Source organism: Schistocerca piceifrons, chromosome 2 (genome assembly GCF_021461385.2).
Source record: "Schistocerca piceifrons isolate TAMUIC-IGC-003096 chromosome 2, iqSchPice1.1, whole genome shotgun sequence".
Taxonomy (NCBI): Eukaryota; Metazoa; Arthropoda; class Insecta; order Orthoptera; family Acrididae; genus Schistocerca; species Schistocerca piceifrons.
In genome coordinates this window covers 852971986-852992267 of record NC_060139.1, presented here as the reverse complement: position 1 = coordinate 852992267, position 20282 = coordinate 852971986, and the positions used below count along the sequence as shown (strand labels likewise).

At 43.1% G+C, this 20282-nt stretch overlaps 1 protein-coding gene across 1 annotated transcript in view; it reads right to left on the bottom strand.

The window, feature by feature from the left end:
* LOC124775933 (proline-rich protein 12-like) overlaps window positions 1–20282 on the bottom strand; it is an 83651-nt gene that overhangs the window by 24818 nt on the left and 38551 nt on the right. The window contains exons 4-5 of the mRNA XM_047250778.1: window positions 11898–12129; window positions 1084–1313 (exon numbers count right to left, since the gene is read on the bottom strand). Coding sequence (XP_047106734.1) covers window positions 1084–1313; window positions 11898–12129 — 462 coding nt within the window. The remainder of the gene's footprint in view (window positions 1–1083; window positions 1314–11897; window positions 12130–20282) is intronic.

Genomic DNA, 20282 nt, shown 5'->3' with positions numbered 1-20282 from the left:
ACCTACTTTTCTAGCATTTGTAGACATAGAGAAAGCTTTTGACAATATTGAGTGGAATACTCTCTTTCAAATTCTAAAGGTGGCAGGGGTAAAATACGGGGAGCGAGAGGCTATTTACAATTTGTACAGGAACCAGATGGCAGTTAGTTATAAGAGTCGAGGGGCATGAAAGGGAAGCAGCGGTTGGGAAGGGAGTGAGACAGGGTTGTAGCCTCTCCCCGATGTTATTCAATCTGTATATTGAGCAAGCAGTAAAGGAAACAAAAGAAAAATTCGGAGTAGGTATTAAAGTCCATGGAGAAGAAATAAAACCGTTGAGGTTCGGCGATGACATTGTAATTCTGTCAGAGACAGCAAAGGACTTGGAAGAGCTGTTGAACGGAATGGACAGTGTCTTGAAAGGAGGGTATAAGATGAACATCAACAAAAGCAAAACGAGGATAATGGAATGTAGTCGAATTAAGTTGGGTGTGTATGGAGTGTAGCCATGTATGGAAGTGAAACATTGATGATAAATAGTTTGGACAAGAAGAGAATAGAAGCTTTCGAAATGTGGTGCTACAGAAGAATGCTGAAGATTAGATGGGTAGATCACATAACTAATGATGAGGTATTGAATAGTATTGGGGAGGAGTTTGTGGCACAACTTGACAAGAAGAAGGGATCGGTTGGTAGGGCAAGTTCTGAGGCATCAGGGGATCACCAATTTAGTATTGGAGGGCAGCGTGGAGGGTAAAAATCGTATAGGGAGACCAAGAGATGAATACACTAAGCAGATTCAGAAGGATGTAGGTTGCAGTAAGTACTGGGAGATGAAGAAGCTTGCAGAGGATAGAGTAGCATGGGGAGCTGCATCAAACCAGTCTCAGGACTGAAGACAACAACAACAATAACATGTAAATCTATTACGGTGGATGCCGGGTGGTACCTGTGGAAACGACACAGTCAACTGCCTTCCTCATCCGTACTCCAACTCGAGCGTGTGCTTCGTTTCTAATCAACTTCTCGTCGACGGGTCACTACATGTGCTGATCTTCCTGCTTATGACCAGTTCTGAGTGGAAAGGGCGCAGATCTACCGTACTTTGCTCGCCTTGGCCAGCGCGATCTCCAGAAGGCCAGTGGGCGGGCGGACGCACTGTAGCTGGCGGTGGCGGTGGCGGCGGAGGTGGAGGTGGAGGTGCATTCCCGGCGCTGGTCACGAACGAGGCCGCGGCCTCAAACGCCGGCCGGCCAGCCAGCCAGCCGCGCTGTTGCCACGTCACGGCGCGACGCCCGCCCACGCAGACGAGCCGTGACGTCACGTCAGCGCGCCTAGATGTTAAAATAATATCGTGGAGCGGTTAGGAATTCTCGAAACGGAAGAGTCGACCGTCAACCCTCGTTGAGTTCCAAGAGGCAGGTCCTGTCCCCCAGGGGCGGCGTCTGTGTTATAAAGTGGTGGTCATTTCCGAATTCTGCGGCTGGTGATTCTCCGTGATCTACGAGATTACCTTTCCGGTACGGACAGCTTACAAAGCGCTCGAAAGTACCTTCCCGTGCGCCGGCGTCGAATTCTGCTTAGTTTATTTCTTCTTTTTCTCAGCAAGTTTTGTGGATTAGTAAGCGTGCACTTGCTCGGGCAAAGAGGTGTCAGAGCACTGCATGGCGCCGTGAACTAACTGGAGCATGACGGACTTGTCTAGGGTTAATTTATGCCAATAAATTTCTTCTGTTGCCGTGCAAATCCTAGCGTCATGTTTTTGAGTGGCTTCTTCCCTGTTCGTTTTAAACTGTTTTTGTTTTATTATTATTTCTTTCTTTTCTCAGACGTTATGTCTGGTCAAAAATGGAAAGTGACGCGGACCTTGATCAAGCGTGACTTCCTTTTAACTGTACGGTATATATTATATTGCATTTAGGAACTTTCGGGTAATTGAACACGTATCAATAATTACAGATTTCTGTAGTTGTATATATACGTTTGGATGTAGCTGTATTGCATTCATGTACTGGTGGATATTGTGTGGTATGACTCCTGTAGTTGATAGTATAGTTGGTATAATGTCAATTTTATCCTGATGCCACATGTCCTTGACTTCCTCAGCCAGTTGGATGTATTTTTCAATTTTTTCTCCTGTTTTCTTTTGTATATTTGTTGTATTGGGTATGGATATTTCGATTAGTTGTGTTAATTTCTTCTTTTTATTGGTGAGTATGATGTCAGGTTTGTTATGTGGTGTTGTTTTATCTGTTATAATGGTTCTGTTCCAGTATAATTTGTATTCATCGTTCTCCAGTACATTTTGTGGTGCATACTTGTATGTGGGAATGTGTTGTTTTATAAGTTTATGTTGTAAGGCAAGCTGTTGATGTATTATTTTTGCTACATTGTCATGTCTTCTGGGGTATTCTGTATTTGCTAGTATTGTACATCCGCTTGTGATGTGATCTACTGTTTCTATTTGTTGTTTGCAAAGTCTGCATTTATCTGTTGTGGTATTGGGATCTTTAATAATATGCTTGCTGTAATATCTGGTGTTTATTGTTTGATCCTGTATTGCAATCATGAATCCTTCCGTCTCACTGTATATATTGCCTTTTCTTAGCCATGTGTTGGATGCGTCTTGATCGCTTCGTATCTGTTGATGTTATGTGATCTAAAGGGTTGTAGAAGTGGTTATGAAATTGCAGTGGTGTAGCCGATGTATTTACATGAGTGATTGCTTTGTGTATTTTGCTAGTTTCTGCTCGTTCTAGAAAGAATTTTCTTAAATTGTCTACCTGTCCATAATGTAGGTTTTTTATGTCGATAAATCCCCTTCCTCCTTCCTTTCTGCTTAATGTGAATCTTTCAGTTGCTGAATGTATGTGATGTATTCTATATTTGTGGCATTGTGATCGTGTAAGTGTATTGAGTGCTTCTAGGTCTGTGTTGCTCCATTTCACTACTCCAAATGAGTAGGTCAATATTGGTATAGCATAGGTATTTATAGCTTTTGTCTTGTTTCTTGCTGTCAATTCTGTTTTCAGTATTTTTGTTAGTCTTTGTCTATATTTTTCTTTTAGTTCTTCTTTAATATTTGTATTATCTATTCCTATTTTTTGTCTGTATCCTAGATATTTATAGGCATCTGTTTTTTCCATCGCTTCTATGCAGTCGCTGTGGTTATCCAATATGTAATCTTCTTGTTTAGTGTGTTTTCCCTTGACTATGCTATTTTTCTTACATTTGTCTGTTCCAAAAGCCATATTTATATCATTGCTGAATACTTCTGTTATCTTTAGTAATTGGTTGAATTGTTGATTTGTTGCTGCCAGTAGTTTTAGATCATCCATGTATAGCAGATGTGTGATTTTGTGTGAGTATGTTCCAGTAATATTATATCCATAATTTGTATTATTTAGCATGTTGGATAGTGGGTTCAGAGCAAGGCAGAACCAGAAAGGACTTAATGAGTCTCCTTGGTATATTCCATGCTTAATCTGTATCGGCTGTGATGTGATATTATTTGAATTTGTTTGGATATTAAGTGTGGTTTTCCAATTTTTCATTACTATGTTTAGGAACTGTATCAATTTAGGATCTACTTTGTATATTTCCAATATTTGTAGTAACCATGAGTGGGGTACACTATCAAAAGCTTTTTGGTAATCAATGTATGCGTAGTGTAGCGACCTTTGTTTAGTTTTAGCTTGATATGTCACCTCTGCATCTATTATCAGTTGCTCTTTACATCCTCGTGCTCCTTTGCAACAGCCTTTTTGTTCTTCATTTATAATTTTGTTCTGTGTTGTATGTGTCATTAATTTCTGTGTAATGACTGAAGTTAATATTTTGTATATTGTTGGTAGGCATGTTATGGGGCGATATTTAGCTGGGTTTGCTGTGTCTGCTTGATCTTTAGGTTTCAGGTAAGTTATTCCATGTGTAAGTGTATCAGGGAATGTGTATGGGTCTGCAATGTAACTGTTAAATAATTTAGTTAGATGTGAATGTGTTGAGGTGAATTTCTTTAGCCAGAAATTTGCTATTTTATCTTTTCCAGGGGCTTTCCAATTGTGAGTAGAATTAATTGCTTGGGTGACTTCATGTTGCAAAATTATCACTTCAGGCATTTGTGGTATCATCTTGTATGTATCTGTTTCTGCTTGTATCCACCGTGCATGCCTGTTATGTTGTACTGGGTTTGACCATATGTTGCTCCAGAAGTGTTCCATGTCTGTTATGTTTGGTGGATTGTCTATTTTAATGTGTGTGTTATCTATTGTCTGGTAAAATTTCTTTAGGTTTGTGTTGAATGTTTGGTTTTGTTTCCTTCTATTTTCACTTTTTTTGTATCTTCTAAGTCGTTTGGCCAATGCTTGTAATTTCTGCTTCTTTTCATCTAATTGCTCTATCACTTCTTGTTGTGAGATTTTACCTAACCTTTTTCGTTTTTTTTCTGACATTTCATTTCTTATAAATTGTGTTAGCTGTCCGATGTCTTTTCTCAGTTTTTCTATTCTGATCTGTAGCCTGTGTTGCCATGCTGGTTTTGTGGGTTTCTTCTGTGTGTTGGTTGGTTCTGATCTCTGCCTAGTGTGTATATTTAGTGCAGTGAGTGCTCCTATATAAACCAGTAGTTGTAACTCTTCCATAGTTGTGTTTTGATTTATTTTGTTGTGTATGATTGTGTTGATAGTTTTTATTGTTGTTTCGACTTGTGGGTTATTTGGCGGTCTATGCAAGAATGGTCTAATATCTGTATTTGTGTCTTTGTATTCTATATATGTCAGCTGAAATTTTTCTTCTATATATAACATGTGTGTCACTTCGTGTCCCATTTGTGCTTGTTCTGGTGGCTGTCTTAAGATTTCGTTTTCCTCTGATTGTTTAATTGATGTGTGTTGTTCTTTGTTTGTTTGCTCTGGGATGTTTGAGTCCATTACTGTATTTTCTTCTTCTTCTGATTGCACATTATTTTGTTCCAGTATATGTTGTACTTGTTGTTTGATGTTTTCTAATTCTGACTGGGGTATCCTGTTATTTTTGATTATTACACGGATCTGATCAGCTAGTCGTTGTTCTGTTAAAAATTTTAATTCTGGGTATCTGGTAATAAATGTTGTGTATACTTGTGATCTGTATCCAGTTGTGTTGGTTCCTAGGTTTGTTGCTTGGTAATAACAGAACATGAGTTGTCGATTAACTTCATCAGACCATCTCATCCTCTTTCTTTGTTTTCCTTCTAGGGTGGGTGCAGGAAGCGTGTCCTGCAAAACACCTCTATTTGGATTTAAATCATTTTCCGTGTGGCCATCAATGTCGTTACCATTGTGGACGGGCATAGGGTTCAAGCGTCGTCCCCGACCATGACGGCGCTTGTCCGAGGCTTCTTTAGTTCTGTTCTTTTCGTCGTCTTTTACGACTGGCAGAACATACCGGAGACCTATTGTTATTATCATCATCATCATCATCATCATTACTATTATTATGCCAGTGATGTAGCACTTGACTTACCGTCACTCACCTTCTTGCTTCACATTACAACGTTGTGAAGTTTGAATTACAATAATTTAATGTTCTACGTTCTTTTCTTAAACGTTCTGTGTTCAGGGTCGAACAAGTCTTTTGACACAGAACATATTCCCGAGATGCTAAGTATTAAGAGTAAGTTGAAGAGGTTAATTTTAGCGATGAACCTTCCCAGACCAGTGGTCTTATTTCGGGATCCTTGTTGAAAGTAGGTAGCTGCAGGGCTTCTAATTATTGAGTTTCGAATTGTGAAACTTGACCTGTCTCGCTGGTCAAAGCGAGGCTGGCGACCCTTATTTAGAATTATTTCACATATGTAGCAGTGGAAAGAATAAATATGGGCCCGCCAGTAAACGTTCGTGGTTAAACCCGTAGAGCAGTATGTCGCGTGATCTGTCTCGCACACGTTGGAAATGGATTCTGACCGCGACCTGCGAATGCGATTTCGCGCGACGGCACGGAAGCTCCGAAGGACGGACGAAAGGCACGTTTCACAATGTCCAACTGGGAAAAATGCAGATAATTAACCTTTCGCCATGCTTACGATTGCTATCCTGTCACTGTACCGCATTTGGAGAATAGCGGGCCACTTCCCTCGTGATTTACGTTAATGTCTTTGGATGATTAATGACAGATCAGTTCAGACTTCCACTTCTCTGTTAGTTTATCGTTATTCGGTGGGTACGGCAGTTTTGTTTCAGAAGACGACAAGGCCAGCAGCCTCACCTTCTCTTGTGAGCGCCTTATTGCTACTTAAACATTTCCCATGGCCGACGACGCGTTGTCCAACAATATCATTCGGCACTGTAATTTCAGTAGATTAAAAATACCACTTGTTGTTCGGCGGGGACGTGGTGTGCACAAACTTTCGCCAGACACAAATTTCGCAGCTCTGACAACTGAAAACATTTTGTGAATCACGGATTGACACGAAACGGTAGATTTTTCTTTGTAGAATAGAAAGATTCATTTATTTGAGTCTCTTTTGGGCAAGCAGATAGTGAAATTTAATAACTTTTATCTGCGCACTTGTTTTACGAAAAGCAATTCCGAAATGCAGCACCACAGCCTCACAATAGTTTTACAGTAATTGAAACAGACGGCGCTCCTCCCTTTTTCCAGAATTAATTATTTTCCGCCTACGTATCGTTCGTTTTACACGGAGCGGTGCAGCGCTCGTATTTTTAGCTCGGTGCTGAAGTTCCTCTGCTAACACGTTGTCTCGTGTTTCTCTAATCGGTCACCCGGTTGAAGAAATACCTTTTGCAATTCCAATTATTTTACTATTATAAATTTCACACCAAAATACAGGGAAGGCCAACGTTTTCGGACATCTTTCTCTCTAGCCCCCCCCCCCCACCCCCTCCCTCCTCTCCGTCTTCAATTGAGTCTTTTTCATTTTCGGATTCACTTCAGATGTGACACAAGTAGTACCTTAGTGGGGCGTAGTTCACTAAGATGTTTGCAGAAAAATTTTACATTCAGTACAAAATAATGAATTTTAAACGAAACCCAGATACGTATTTCTACCCAGAAAAATTATCTAATTCTGTTAAAAAGCGTTGTAGTGACCGGTTAACACAATGGACTCGTTTGTGAGAAGTGGGATTCACATCTCCGTGCAGCTGTTCGATTTTATTTTTTGTTTTATTTATTTATTTATTTATTTTTGCGTTTGTGATGCTGTATCCATTTTATTGTCTTTCTCGAGATCTCAAGAAGAAGATCAAAGTCAGGTAATTGTGAGAAAATGAGTACTTGCGTATCAGAGTTCGACATTAATTGCCATTAAGGATTTTTACAACTTTCACTCTACTGTCTTGCAGGCTTAGCATCGTGGGACTTTACATGTAAGGATTGAATTATTTTATTTATATATATTTTTTTGCTACATTGACCATACAGCTAACAATAGTTATAACTGTGCAGAGGTCAATAACGCTTCGGGTAAAGCAAAACACAGAGTTGGCTTAGCTTTGTGGATAGTACAATATACTAAAAAGATTACATTACGTGCCACTCTATTCTTATACGGTAATAGTTCTAAGTGGAATATGTTACTGGAGATAATTTGAGTCTACATACATACATTCATACCATATCGTAATTTAAAAATTAGAGGAACTAACAATAATTTGAGTCTTCATATACAAACAGAAGTCCTTAGTTAAGTATATACACATACAATAAGTTACAACACATTATTCTAATCCTCCATAAGAGTCCTTCAGCCACGTGAACTTACAGTACCAAATTTAAATCTGTTTGTAAGCCTCTTTGTAATATTCCGCTATTAAAGTGTACATACTTGTTTGCGTCGAATCTGTACCGTGAGAAAGTAACGCTTGTGGGTAGGGGAAAAGCTCTTTCCCGTAAAGTACTGTTTGTGCGTACTTGTGCTTAGTGAATGCCAATATTACATGATTTAGCTCTCCCACGTCAGTTTCATCCTCATCACGAAGTCCAGAAGCTACACGTTTCATTCGATGTAAATGTCCTGAGGAGTATCCGTGTGCCCACCTCTTGCGAATGATGGACGTCACGTGACGTTTACTTGGCTTCAAGTAGTCGGACCATGATTGAGGAGAGATGTATGTTTGTATGGCCGCGAGATGTCTGCACTTATGTTGCTGAGATACACGGGGTTCATGGTTCCAGTCATTGTAAGCAGCTGTCGTGATCGTAGGTTTGAAATCAGTGTGACGTATTGCCCTTCAGTAATGCTTCGCTTTATTAGCTGCTCGACTATTTCGTTATGTAAAATTCCCGAGATGTCCTTTTATCCGTAGCACTGTATGTCATTTTCCTTGCTTCTGCGATGATATCCATTATACCCAAAATGTATCTGGTAGTCTGCTTACCGAAATTTTAATTTTATAACTTCTGCGTAACGCATTGTGAGTCCGAGGGTATCAATATGAGCTTACATGTCTGAATAACATAACAGATGCCCCTCCCCCCTTATGATCAATAGCTCCGCTGTATAAAAAGTTTCAGGTACATGTGCAAATTGTGAACCATATGTGTTCGGTGACATCGATGCACTTGCCAGCTACGAAGTTCGCTTTACTCGTTGCTGATCAGCTACTTCTGAGAAGTGAGTGCGGAGGTGCTTGGTATAATGGCGGGGGAAGGACGGCGGAAGGGGTACATGTACACTTCATTTCAATCATTGTTCACACTTGGTGAATTATTTGCGTATCAGGATACACCATGGACTCACTACGACCTATTCAGCGTTGTTCATGTAGAATGACATTAATTATTAGATGTAAAGATCACAACCAGAGACGTTATTTCTTAAACTAACAGTGCGGGGTTTCTTTCCCTGTCTGAACGTATTAAAGGAGTAGCTAAATTTACCTTCTGCAAAATGTAAATAAAATTTCTGTTCCAGCTGACTTCACGCAATAGGGAGAAAAGTATTGGTACACTGCTAGAAATGCAAACATAGAAACGACTAAGAAATCACTTGCAGCAAGGAACGCCATCCTACAGTGGCAAACTGCATCTCGTGGATGTTGGTTCTGAAACAGCCGTGTAACAACAAAATGGACCGCCAAGGGGAGGAAACAACTGTAGAGGAAAGGCGAATAGTTATCTTCCAGAATGAAATCAGACAATCATTTTCAGAAATAGGTGATATTATTAGAAGAAACCGGCCAACTGTGCAGTTCATAGTATAGAAATACTCCTATTAATACAAAAGAAAAGAAGTCGACGACAGAAGCTAATGCAAAGAATGGTAAAAAAAAAGATCCTAAGTTGACAGCTTCTGCATTGTCCGCGCGTGTTAATGATCAGTTAGGGAAGAAAATCACACCAAGGGCTGTATGCTATATTTTAAGTAGTGCAGGTAATGAAGCTGAGCTCAGAAAAAATCATACATCACCAAGAAGAACAAGAAATTGAGACTGGAATTTGCGCGAGAGCGTATAAGCAAGAACACAAGTTTCTGGGACAAGGCACAGTTCACGGAGGAAAGTAAATTTAACATATTTGTAAATTATGGCATAATTTTGGAATGGAGACGAGCAAATACTTAGCTCATTCCAAGCACATTCAACGCACAGTGAAGCACGATGGTGGAGGAATTATGATACGGGGATGTGAGGCTACAGTTGGTGTCGAGCAACCTGTTTCTGTTGAAGGTAATATGGGTAGATTTCAATATTTAAATATCCTAAAGATAGGCACAGGTGACTACTTTCAAAAAAACAATGACCCTAAGCATACAGCGGAAATTGGTCGTCTGTGTTTGTTGTACATACTCAAGTTCTTAAGTTTCCAGCAATTTGTGCAGACCTTAGTCCAGCTGAACATGTTTGGAGTAGGCTTGACAGAATGGTTGGACACCATGAAATATGAAGTAAGATTTCTCTGAAACATTATCTGCAACGAGAATGGCAAAATATAACGTCAGAGACGACCATAAAACTGGTTTATTGCATGGCAAACGGTTAACAGAAGCGAGAGAGAGAAGATGAATGCCTACAAAGTATTAAAACTGCCATTACATTTACGTATATTTTAATTTTCTTTGTTTGTATGAATACCTTTTTTCCCATTGTATGATGCCAGCTGGTACAGAATTTTTATGTACTCCTTGCTGAAGACTAGTTTAGTTAACCCTTTTTATCCACAGATTAGAAAAGAAGCACCATAATGTTGGTTTACCTAATAATGTCTCTGGCTATTATCTTAAGTTCTAATAAGTAACGTTATTCTACGTGAACAACTATTTATCAATAAACTGATGCACCAGAGGTATTGGTATAGGCATGCGTATTCAAATACAGACGTATTCAAGAGATCTATAAACAGGCAGAATACGGCGCTGCGGTCGGCAACAACTATGTAAGACAACAAGTGTCGGGCGCAGTTGTTAGACCGGTTACTGCTGCTACAAAGGCAGGTAGATTTTAGTGCGTTTGAACATGGTGCTACAGTCAGCGCACGAGCGATGGAACAGAGCATCTCCGAGGTACCGATGAAATGGAGATTTTCCCGTACGAGCATTTGACGTGTGTACCGTGAATATCAGGAATCCTGTAAAACATATCTACGACGTCGTTGCGCCGGAAAAAGTCGCTTCAAGAACGGAACCAACGACGACTGAAGAGAATCGTTCGAAGTGACCGAAGTGTAAACCTTCCGCAAATTTCTGCAGATTTCAATGCTGATCCATCAACAAGTGTCAGCGTGTGAACCATTCAACGAAACATCATCGATATGGGCTTCACTCGTCTACCCTTGATGACTGCACGACACAAAGTTTTACGCCCCGTCATGGCCCATCAGCATCGACACTGGACTGTTGATGACTGGGAACATGTTGCCTGATCGGACGATTCTTGTTTCAAATTCTGTCGAGCGGATGGACGTGTACGGGTATGGAGACAACCTTACGAATCCACGGACCCTGCATGTCAGCAGGGGACTGTTCGAGCCGGTGGAGACTCTGTAATGGCGTGGGCTTGTGCAGTTGGAGTGATATGGGAGCCCTGATACGTCTATATACGACGCTGACATAAGTATTCTGTCTGACCAACCGCATTCATTCAAGTCCGTTGTGCATTCCGACGGACTTGGGCAATTCCAGGAGGACAATGCAACACCCCACACGTCCAGAATTGCTACAGCGTGGTTCCAGGAACACTCTTCTGAGTTTAAACACTTCCGCTGGCCATCAGACTCACCAGTCATGCACATTATTGAGCATATGTGGGATGCCTTACAACGCGCTGTTCGTAAGAGACCTCCACCCTGTCGTACTCATACGGATTTACTGAGAACACTGCAGGATTCATCGTGTAAATTCGCTTCAGCACGTCGTGTTGCAGCACTTCTGCGTGCTTGCGCGGGCCATATACGATAATGGGAGTTTCCTTGGCTCTTCAGTGTGCTTTTTTCCGTGACAGTATGTATTGCTTATCAGAAATTCTAATTCAGCAGTGCATAAACGAAGTTCCAGCAGTAATTAGTTATCCTACGAATTTGAGCGCAGCTCTGTGAGCGTAATATGTGCCTTCTTTCGAAGCCCCTTCCTGTCTGCCGGCCGGTGTGGCCGTGCGGTTAAAGGCGCTTCAGTCTGGAACCTCGTGACCGCTACGGTCGCAGGTTCGAATCCTGTCTCGGGCATGGATGTGTGTGATGTCCTTAGGTTAGTTAGGTTTAATTAGTTCTAAGTTCTAGGCGACTGATGACCTCAGAAGTTAAGTCGCATAGTGCTCAGAGCCATTTGATCCATTTTGACCCTTCCTGTCTCGTCTAGTTAGACTAAAACTACCAGGCAGAGCTCGGGAAACGGAATACAGTGCACAGGGCGATTGGAGCCTGCCTCCCCGGTACTTGCAGCCGCCTAGCAACGGACACAGCGCTTGCTTCAACACGCCGCGCACTGTGGGCAGCGTGTGGCGGCCTTCAAGCGCCGTGCTGGAGAGGCGGGCACCAGTGGCGGTGGCGGCGGCAGGTCGCCGGCGGCACGTGCGCACCGGGAGGCTATTGATCGCGGCCCTGCCGGCCTGCCTCGCGAGCCGCAGCCGGGCCGTGGTCGCTCCCCGCGGGCGCGCGGCCCGTGTTTACAAACACGGCCCCACCCTGCCGCGCTGCCTTTGTTCCTCGCCGCCGCCGCTTTAATTTCCGCACGGGGCAGCGGCCGCAGCGCTCTCCCCGGGCGCTCTCACCGAATATCCAGGCCCGAGTGGCCGAGCAGCGACGTGCACGGCAATTACTGCGACAGCGCTGGTCGGGTAGTGAACTGCACTTCTGCTCAGTCGTATACCCGTTTCTGCTCGAGCCTGAGATGTCGTTCTCGTGGCTATACGCCTGGAGAGCGCAAATTTACTCAACAAAAAGTTAACATGGATTCCGAAAACAGATATCTTCTGAAAGTCGGATAGCTCGCTCAGGTCGTTCACGAGAACGAGGGCGCCGATGACACTTCAGAAATGTAACAGCTGCCGTCCAAATTAGCGACTACGTGAATCAGACGTGATCTTGTGTGTACGCAGTGGCGCACCCATATCGTCAGGGCAGGCGTTGCACCCATATGACGATGGCGAATCTGGCAATGTTCATTCTCTTCAGAGTCTTCACACACGGACACTTCCATCGCGATGACGCAACCATTACTTACCTGGGAAGACCGTATGAAGCCACTGCTGCGTCAGTTGTTGTAGTTGGGCGCGTCACTGTCGAAGCGCCGCTCACTGTTATCGCGTCAAGGTAGCCCCAACAATGTTTCTCCTGTTGACAGCATGCAGTGCTGCAGATGGAGTCGCACTGTCCATGTGTACAACTGTGTCGTTGCTGGTTAGCCCGTTTGCTGACTCCAAGTAGATAGCGACGCTGTACGGTTCTTCACGGCAGAGCAAACAATATGCCTGGAAAAGAAGTTTTCTGACAAGAAACGTTTGGAGCACAGCATTGTATGGTAGTGAAACATGGACTGTGGGAACACCGGAAGAGCCAGCCGTTGTGGCCGTGCGGTTCTAGGCGCTTCAGTCTGCAACCGAGTGACCGCTACGGTAGCAGGTTCGAATCCTGCCTCGGGCATGGATGTGTGTGATGTCCTTACGTTAGTTAGGCTTAAGTAGTTCTAAGTTCTAGGCGACTGATGACCTCAGCTGTTAAGTCCCATAGTACTCAGAGCCATTTATTACAGAAGATATTCAAAATGGCGACCACCAGTTTCAATACAGGCATAAGATTTTCGCAGAAAATTCTGGCGCACTTCTTCAAATGTCATCCGCAGTGCAGTATTTTCATATTCTCTCGCTCTGCGAGTAAAACGTTAGCCTACAGAGAAAATGAAGATCTTTTTGCAGAAAATTTTGTACTAGAATGTGTTTCGCTAGAGGCTATAATTTCCGAAGTATTTAAAAAAAAAGGTACAAATGTGATCTTCAGACGATTTTTCCTGGAAAAACTAGAAAACCGTGGCCTCCGACGAAAACGTATCCCAGTGCAAGATATAATTTCCTACAATAAGATCCCCTATAGAACTAATAGTTTGCGCGTAGCGAGCGAGAGAATATGAAAATCTCGCGTGTGGTTTTTTAAGGCGTTGCGGGTTGCATAAAACCCATAGGTAGGCGCAGCTGAATCACCCGAGGCTCACCTGCTTTGTTCGTTTGGTCTGAAGTGCCAATATTATCATATGCAATCGTGTAGCACAGCTCATACCAATTTTTTGCTTGTCGTCTTCATGGCGCTTCAATTTCAGTGGCCAAATATGGCAGCCAGAGATCCCGGTTCGAAACCTGTTCAGTGCACAGCTTACAGCGGACACGACGGTAGTCAGTGCGGACTTGACAGGAGGCCCGCTGCTACCTGTTAATCAATGAGGCACAGTTGCAAGCCACGCAACCCCACTGCGAGGCACAGGCGGCTGCTTAGCGCCTGCCCCTCTCCCTACCCCTCGGAGCGAGCAAACAATGGCGCCGTTTAATGAACGCCCAGCTACAGCTAATGACGGCGACTCTGCAACTCCATTCCAGAAATGTCAACAGCAAATTATAAAGTTTCCGTACGCGAGCGACAACTTTTAATAGCGCCCGGCAAGCCGGCGGATGGCGGCTCCCACTCCCCTCTCCAGTTCTGGCTTTCCCAGCGGAGGGACGAGTGCGCGTTTAATGCCTCTCGGCGTTGTATCTGGCGCTTCCTTTCATCCGTGGGAAGAGCCTCGCCCGGGGAGAAGGATCTTAACGCTGCCGTCTCTGTCGCCTTGGCACACTTGTCACGCAGCTTGAAACGAAGCACCGCACCCACCAGTCTCACAGTAAATGCTGTATACGAGTGTTATGAACCTGGCTATGAACTTCTACATCTAAATCCATACTCTCCGAACCCCGTGCACTGCAGTAGAGAGAATACTTCGCGTTGTGCCAGTTATTCGAGCTTGTTCCCGTTCCGTTCATACAGTTTTCCATATATATTCAAGTTTCCCACAGCGTTTATCCCCTCTGGTACAGGATCGCTTTTTCATGAGTTTGCACATTGTATTTATTTAACTTCGTGTTATCGTATAGCAACTGCTTGTGTATGGTATTCTCTGAGACGGAATTTCGGGAGCAGCCCTGCATTTCAGATTTAGTTATGTGCAAATACGGTGTATACAGTATGCAAATACTGTATACACTGAGACTTACAAGAGCATACAACGGTATTGCAACGGTGTTAGAAGTAGGTGACGTACATGGATTCCCGAAGATGGTCATCGCCGGCGCGTCGTTTTTCTTTGGCGGTAGTTGTATTTTCCCCATATCTTTTCGGCTCTGTTTTGCAACCAGTTGCCTTATTTGCGAACGGTGAGGTGTACTGTCATATGACCAATCTGATGTAACCGATCGGAAGGCTAGGGAGTTAGAAGCAGCTACAGTAGCACGTTAACGGTTCGTAGAGAGCAGGTCGCTACGGGCGGTGGTGGGGTCTACAAATATGTCGTTAATGTGTGGCCGGACAGTGGTTCAGACTCTGTTTGCTGTGATGATAACTGCATCACCTCCTAACACTGTTAACGCTGATTCTTTCCGAGATATTCTCCAAAAATATAACTCTGTAACAGCCCGATCGTCATTCTTAAACTGTGACATACCGTACTGGGATCCGCAGCCCTTATAGTTTACAACAGTTTTTTCACCTTCTGGATCACAAAGGTACTTATTATTTAGCATGGTCACTTTCCGTTCGTCCGCAGCTCGTGGTCGTGCGGTAGCGTTCTCGCTTCCCGCGCGCGGGTTCCCGGGTTCGATTCCCGGCGGGGTCAGGGATTTTCTCTGCCTCGTGATGACAGGGTGTTGTGTGCTGTCCTTAGGTTAGTTAGGTTTAAGTAGTTCTAAGTTCTAGGGGACTGATGACCATAGATGTTAAGTCCCATAGTGCTCAGAGCCATTTGAACCATTTTTTCAGTTTCCGTTCCTCTTAAAAACAGTCGTCTGATCGTGTGACCCGCGTTAAACTGCAAGCGAACACGAACCACAAGATCTGATAATAGTTTTCGAAGAGAACCGAGAACGAAAAAAACTAACTTTGCAATCTGCCTAGTGAATAGTACAAATAAATACAAATAAACCACCGGAAAAATGCAACGCCCTCAACACCAGGTCATTTTATTGCAAGAGTATATCCTGACAAATTAAGACCAAATGAAACACACATGTCTCAGTCAAGGGAGCGCAAACAATCGCATCATCACATAATATACCCCACCTTCCCACTCTGACGGCAACTCAGGCGTGTATCCTGGAAAGCAACCGATCATAAATATGCCAAATGCAATCGCGATAGATTGTTGCAAGCATCTTGTACCTTTTGTTGTAATTCGTCCACGGTTATTGAAGGCCCTGGAGAACGAACAAGTTCCCGCTGCATCATGTCCCATACATGTTTAATTGGCAAGAGTTCTGGCGATCTTGTTGGCAAAGGCAGTTGTTGTACACCACGAAGAGAACGTTGAGTCGCAGACGTGCATTGTCTTGCTGAAAAAGCACATCGCCATCCTGTCCAGAAAATGGTAGCAGCACGGGGTTAGCAGCATCAGCAATGTAGCCGTCACTGGTTACTTTACCCTAGAGAAACACCGAGTATGACCGCGAGTTGTAACTAAATGTGTAGTTGAGCAACGAGCAACGTTTTAGAATGCGCCGCGCGAGTGTTGCGTAAGCCGTTTCCTTTGTAGACGACTTGACGTGGTATTTTGTTTTATGTTGCCGTAATTGCCTGACTGTATGTTCTTTACTTCCGTCTTGTGGCATATTTCGCTAACAGGTGTTTTGGTTTCTCACGTCTTATTTACGGTATATCTCACAAAGCTTGAAACTGGTTGTGTTAATAAGAATAGTGGCAACATGTATTGCAGCAAGATGGTTTCTTTACCTGCTTCAGTGTTATTATTTATTGTGTTAACTCCGTACCGAACCCATGATTTCCCTTTCGCAGGATGCTAGTTTCGCCGTTGGTGTAATTTCTTCGGCACAGAGCGTATTCAGCTCAGTGTGCACTGTTTCGTGGTACTTGCCGGCCCGCTGAAAGCCTTCCGAGTGTCGAAGTGCCGAGCTAATGGAGTGTATTCAGCCTCTGCCCCATACCGCACTTAAATGCCTCTCGCGGAATTCTCGCTTTCTCCATTCGCGTGCTTCATACACGACGAGCCGCTTACAACAAGATGCAGTACGTGGATTTCTGCCTCAGTGGCAGCGTTCACACTCGTATATGTGGCATTCAGCCACAGTGCCCTAAGATGAAAGTAGAAGTTTCTTGAACGACGTTTCTGTTCTATTTATTTTTGTATACACTCACTCTGTACGGAGAGTGTCGGGAATAGCCCTTCAACTGTAAACGGCGATCAAAAAGTTTCCGTTCTGAGGGCACACTAACCCCTTGCTGATATGTCGGTGCTTATAACCTCGCATTGCAGTCGCATGGGTTATGCTGTAGCAACGCCCTAAGGCAGCAACTATTTGTCGCTCCTTATAGCAGGCGGGCGGCGAGTGAGGAAGCGCGCGAACGGCGGATCAGTCCCTTACAGAGGAAACATTCTACTATTTGCCTTAAGCGATTTACGAAAATAACGGAATACTTAAATTGCGTAACAGACGGGGATTTGAACCGCTATCCTCTCGCTAATCCTCTCGAATCCCAAAAAATAATCAACGACACATTTTGTAATAGGAAGAAACTGCACTTTTTCATGAAGCTGTGCTCTTTTTGGTTTTTTTTTTCTTTTATGTCCACGTTCACTTACTGCAAAATGGTTCAAATGGCTCTGAGCATTATGGGACTCAACTTCTGAGGTCATCAGTCCCCTAGAACTTAGGCAGGACTCGAACCTGCGACCGTAGCAGCAGCGCGGTTCCGGACTGAAGCGCCTAGAATCGCTCGGCCACAACGGCCGGCCATCCATTTACAGGGTGGTATACGAAATACCAGTGCCCGACAACGGAACACTTCTGGCCAAGATACCTGCAACATATGATGATACCTCTGTGTTTGGTAGAGTGCTCCAGAATTGCCTGCGAAAACCTTATGCCTGTATTGAAACTGGCGGTTGCCATTTTGAGTATCTTCTGTAATTGTATAAAATTGTCACGTAAACGAAAGGAGAAAATAAAAAAAAGCGGCAAATGAAGTAGGCAGAGGGTAATACAAACGTTTAAAAATCAGATTGATAAAAAGTGCCAAATAGCTAAGCAGGAATGGCTTGAAGACTAATGTAAGGATTTAGAAGCTTATGTTACTAGGGGAATTATGGTTACTACCGACTGAAATATTAAAAAGGCCTTTGCGGAATAGAGAAGCAGCTGTGAGAATATCAAGAGCTCAGATAGAAAACCAGTCCTCATCCAAGAAGGGAAAGGTGGAAGGAGTAGTCTATACAACGGAGAGGGCAATGCTATGGAAAGAGAGGTTAACGTAGATGAAGATGAGATGGGAGATACGGCAGTGCGAGGAGAATTTTACAGAGACCTAATGATAGCCTTGGGAGAGCCAGTCATGACAAAACTCTTATCGTCAAACATTCAAGAAGAATGCAATAATTCCAATTCCAAAGAAAGCAGTTGCTGACAGGCGTGAAAATTACGGAACTATCAGTTTAATAAGTCATGGTTGCAAAAGACTAACACGCTTTCCTTACAGAAGAATGGAACAATTTGTAGAAGTCGATCTGGGGGACTGTCAGTAAAAATTTTGGAACACGCGAGGCAATACTGACTCTACGACTTATCTTAGAAGACAGGTTAAGGAAAGGCAAACCTACGTTTATAGCATTAGTAGACTTAGAGAAAGCCTTTGACGATGTTGATTGGAATACACTCTTTGAAGTTCTGAAGGTAGCAGGGTAAAATACAGAGAGCGAAGGATGATTGTACAGAAACCAGAAGGCTATTATAAGAGTCGTGGGGCATGAAAGGGAAGCAGTGGTTGAGAAGCGAGAGAGACAAGGTTGTAGCATATCCCTGACATTATTCAGTATGTACATTGAACAAGCAGTAAAGGAAACCAAAGAAAAATTTGGAGTAGGAATTACGGTTAAGGGAGAAGAAATAAAAACTTTGAAGTTTGCCGATGACATTGTAATTCTGTCAGAGACAGCAAAGGACGCGGAAGAGCAGTTGAACGGAGTGGACAGCTTTGTTTTCTATTCTGACGAGAGACCAGCAGTTTATTTAAGTCGCGACCTGCCCTCTGTTTTAGCCGATCACGGGATGAGTGTGGTAGGCATTTTAAAATTTTGTAAAATATCCAGTCTCCAGCTTAAAGTGCAGGTTGACGATTTTAATGTCTTGCAGAGTGGCTGCTGCATCCTTTTTTGTTTACCAATCAACCAGCCAGCCACACGTGCTTATTATAGTCTTTTAATACCTTTTTCCTTGAACCTTCCCTTTCTTGTCACCCTCCTTTTAAAAACTGATACGTGACAACATGTTTCTTTGTGTTTGTTCTTGTGTTTCAGAACAGAAGTAATAAGAAAATTTTATTTTTTTATTGGACAGATTCTTTATCACTTTCACTCTCTCTAACCACATTCGCCCCCCAGACTTTAGTATGGACGCCAAAGACCTCGGTGTCGTACGTCCAAGTAATTATTTCATCATCATCAACGCTAAGGTTGCCTTGAACACCACAGAGCTTTTATCAAGCTTAGTTCTCTTTGCCTTCTTGAGTCCTTTGAGTCGCCTTTCCCCCAGCCAGTTATAGGAGCACCTAGAGTTTATTGTAGAATCGAAAACGGCGGCATTTTTCGGTTAACAAATTACTGCCAGAACTAACACAATCAACAGCTGACAGATTCAGGATTCGACGCCGAACCTGTAGGGTTTTCGACTGTACACATTTAGCCTTGTAACCAGAAATAAGAAGAGCCTCGTTCGGTTCTAAAAGCCCCCTGTTTATAGCGATAGAGCTAATGCGCTTCAGAGGTTAAATCGCCTTTATTTATTTATTTGGAAAACAGAACGTGATTCCATCTTTGTGCATATAGGACGTATTATACAGCGTCATTCGAAACGTTAATGCACACGCGCCTCAAGTTGAGCAAAGTTCAGTCCGAAGACTGGTTTGATGCAGCTCTCCATGCTACTCTATCCCGTGCGAGCCTCTTCATCTCCGAATAACTGCTGTAATCTACATCCTTCTGAATCTGCTTACTTTATTCATCTCTTCGTTTCCCTCCACGATTTTTAACCCCCACACTTCCCTCCATACAAAACTGGCGATTCCTTGATATCTCATAACGTGCCCTGTCAACCGATTCCTTCTATCCGTTAAGTTGTGCCACAAGTATCTTGCCTCCCCAATTCTATCCAGTATCTTCTCCTTAGTTACGTGAGCTACCCATCTTATCCTCAACATCCTTCTGTAGCACTACATTTCGGAAGCTTCTATTCTCTTTTTGTCTAAACTGTTTATCATCCATGTTTCACTTCCGTGCAAGGCTATACTATACTTTTACGAGGATAATGGAATGTAATCAAATTGAAGCAGGTGATGCTGGGGGAATCACATTAGGAAAGGATACACTTATAATAGTAGATGAGTTTTGCTATTTGGGCAGCAAAATAACGGATGATGGCCGAAGTAGAGGTAAAATGTACACTGGCAATGGGGGGAAAATGGTTTTTGAAGAAGAGAAATTTGTTAACATCGAGTATAGATTTTAAGTGTCGGGAAGTCTCTTCTGAAGATATTCATGCAAATGGTTCTCTTTTCTCCAGAGTCCTGTTTGATTTTCCTGTAGGCACTATCCATCTTACCCCTAGTGATATGTGCTTCTACATCCTTAC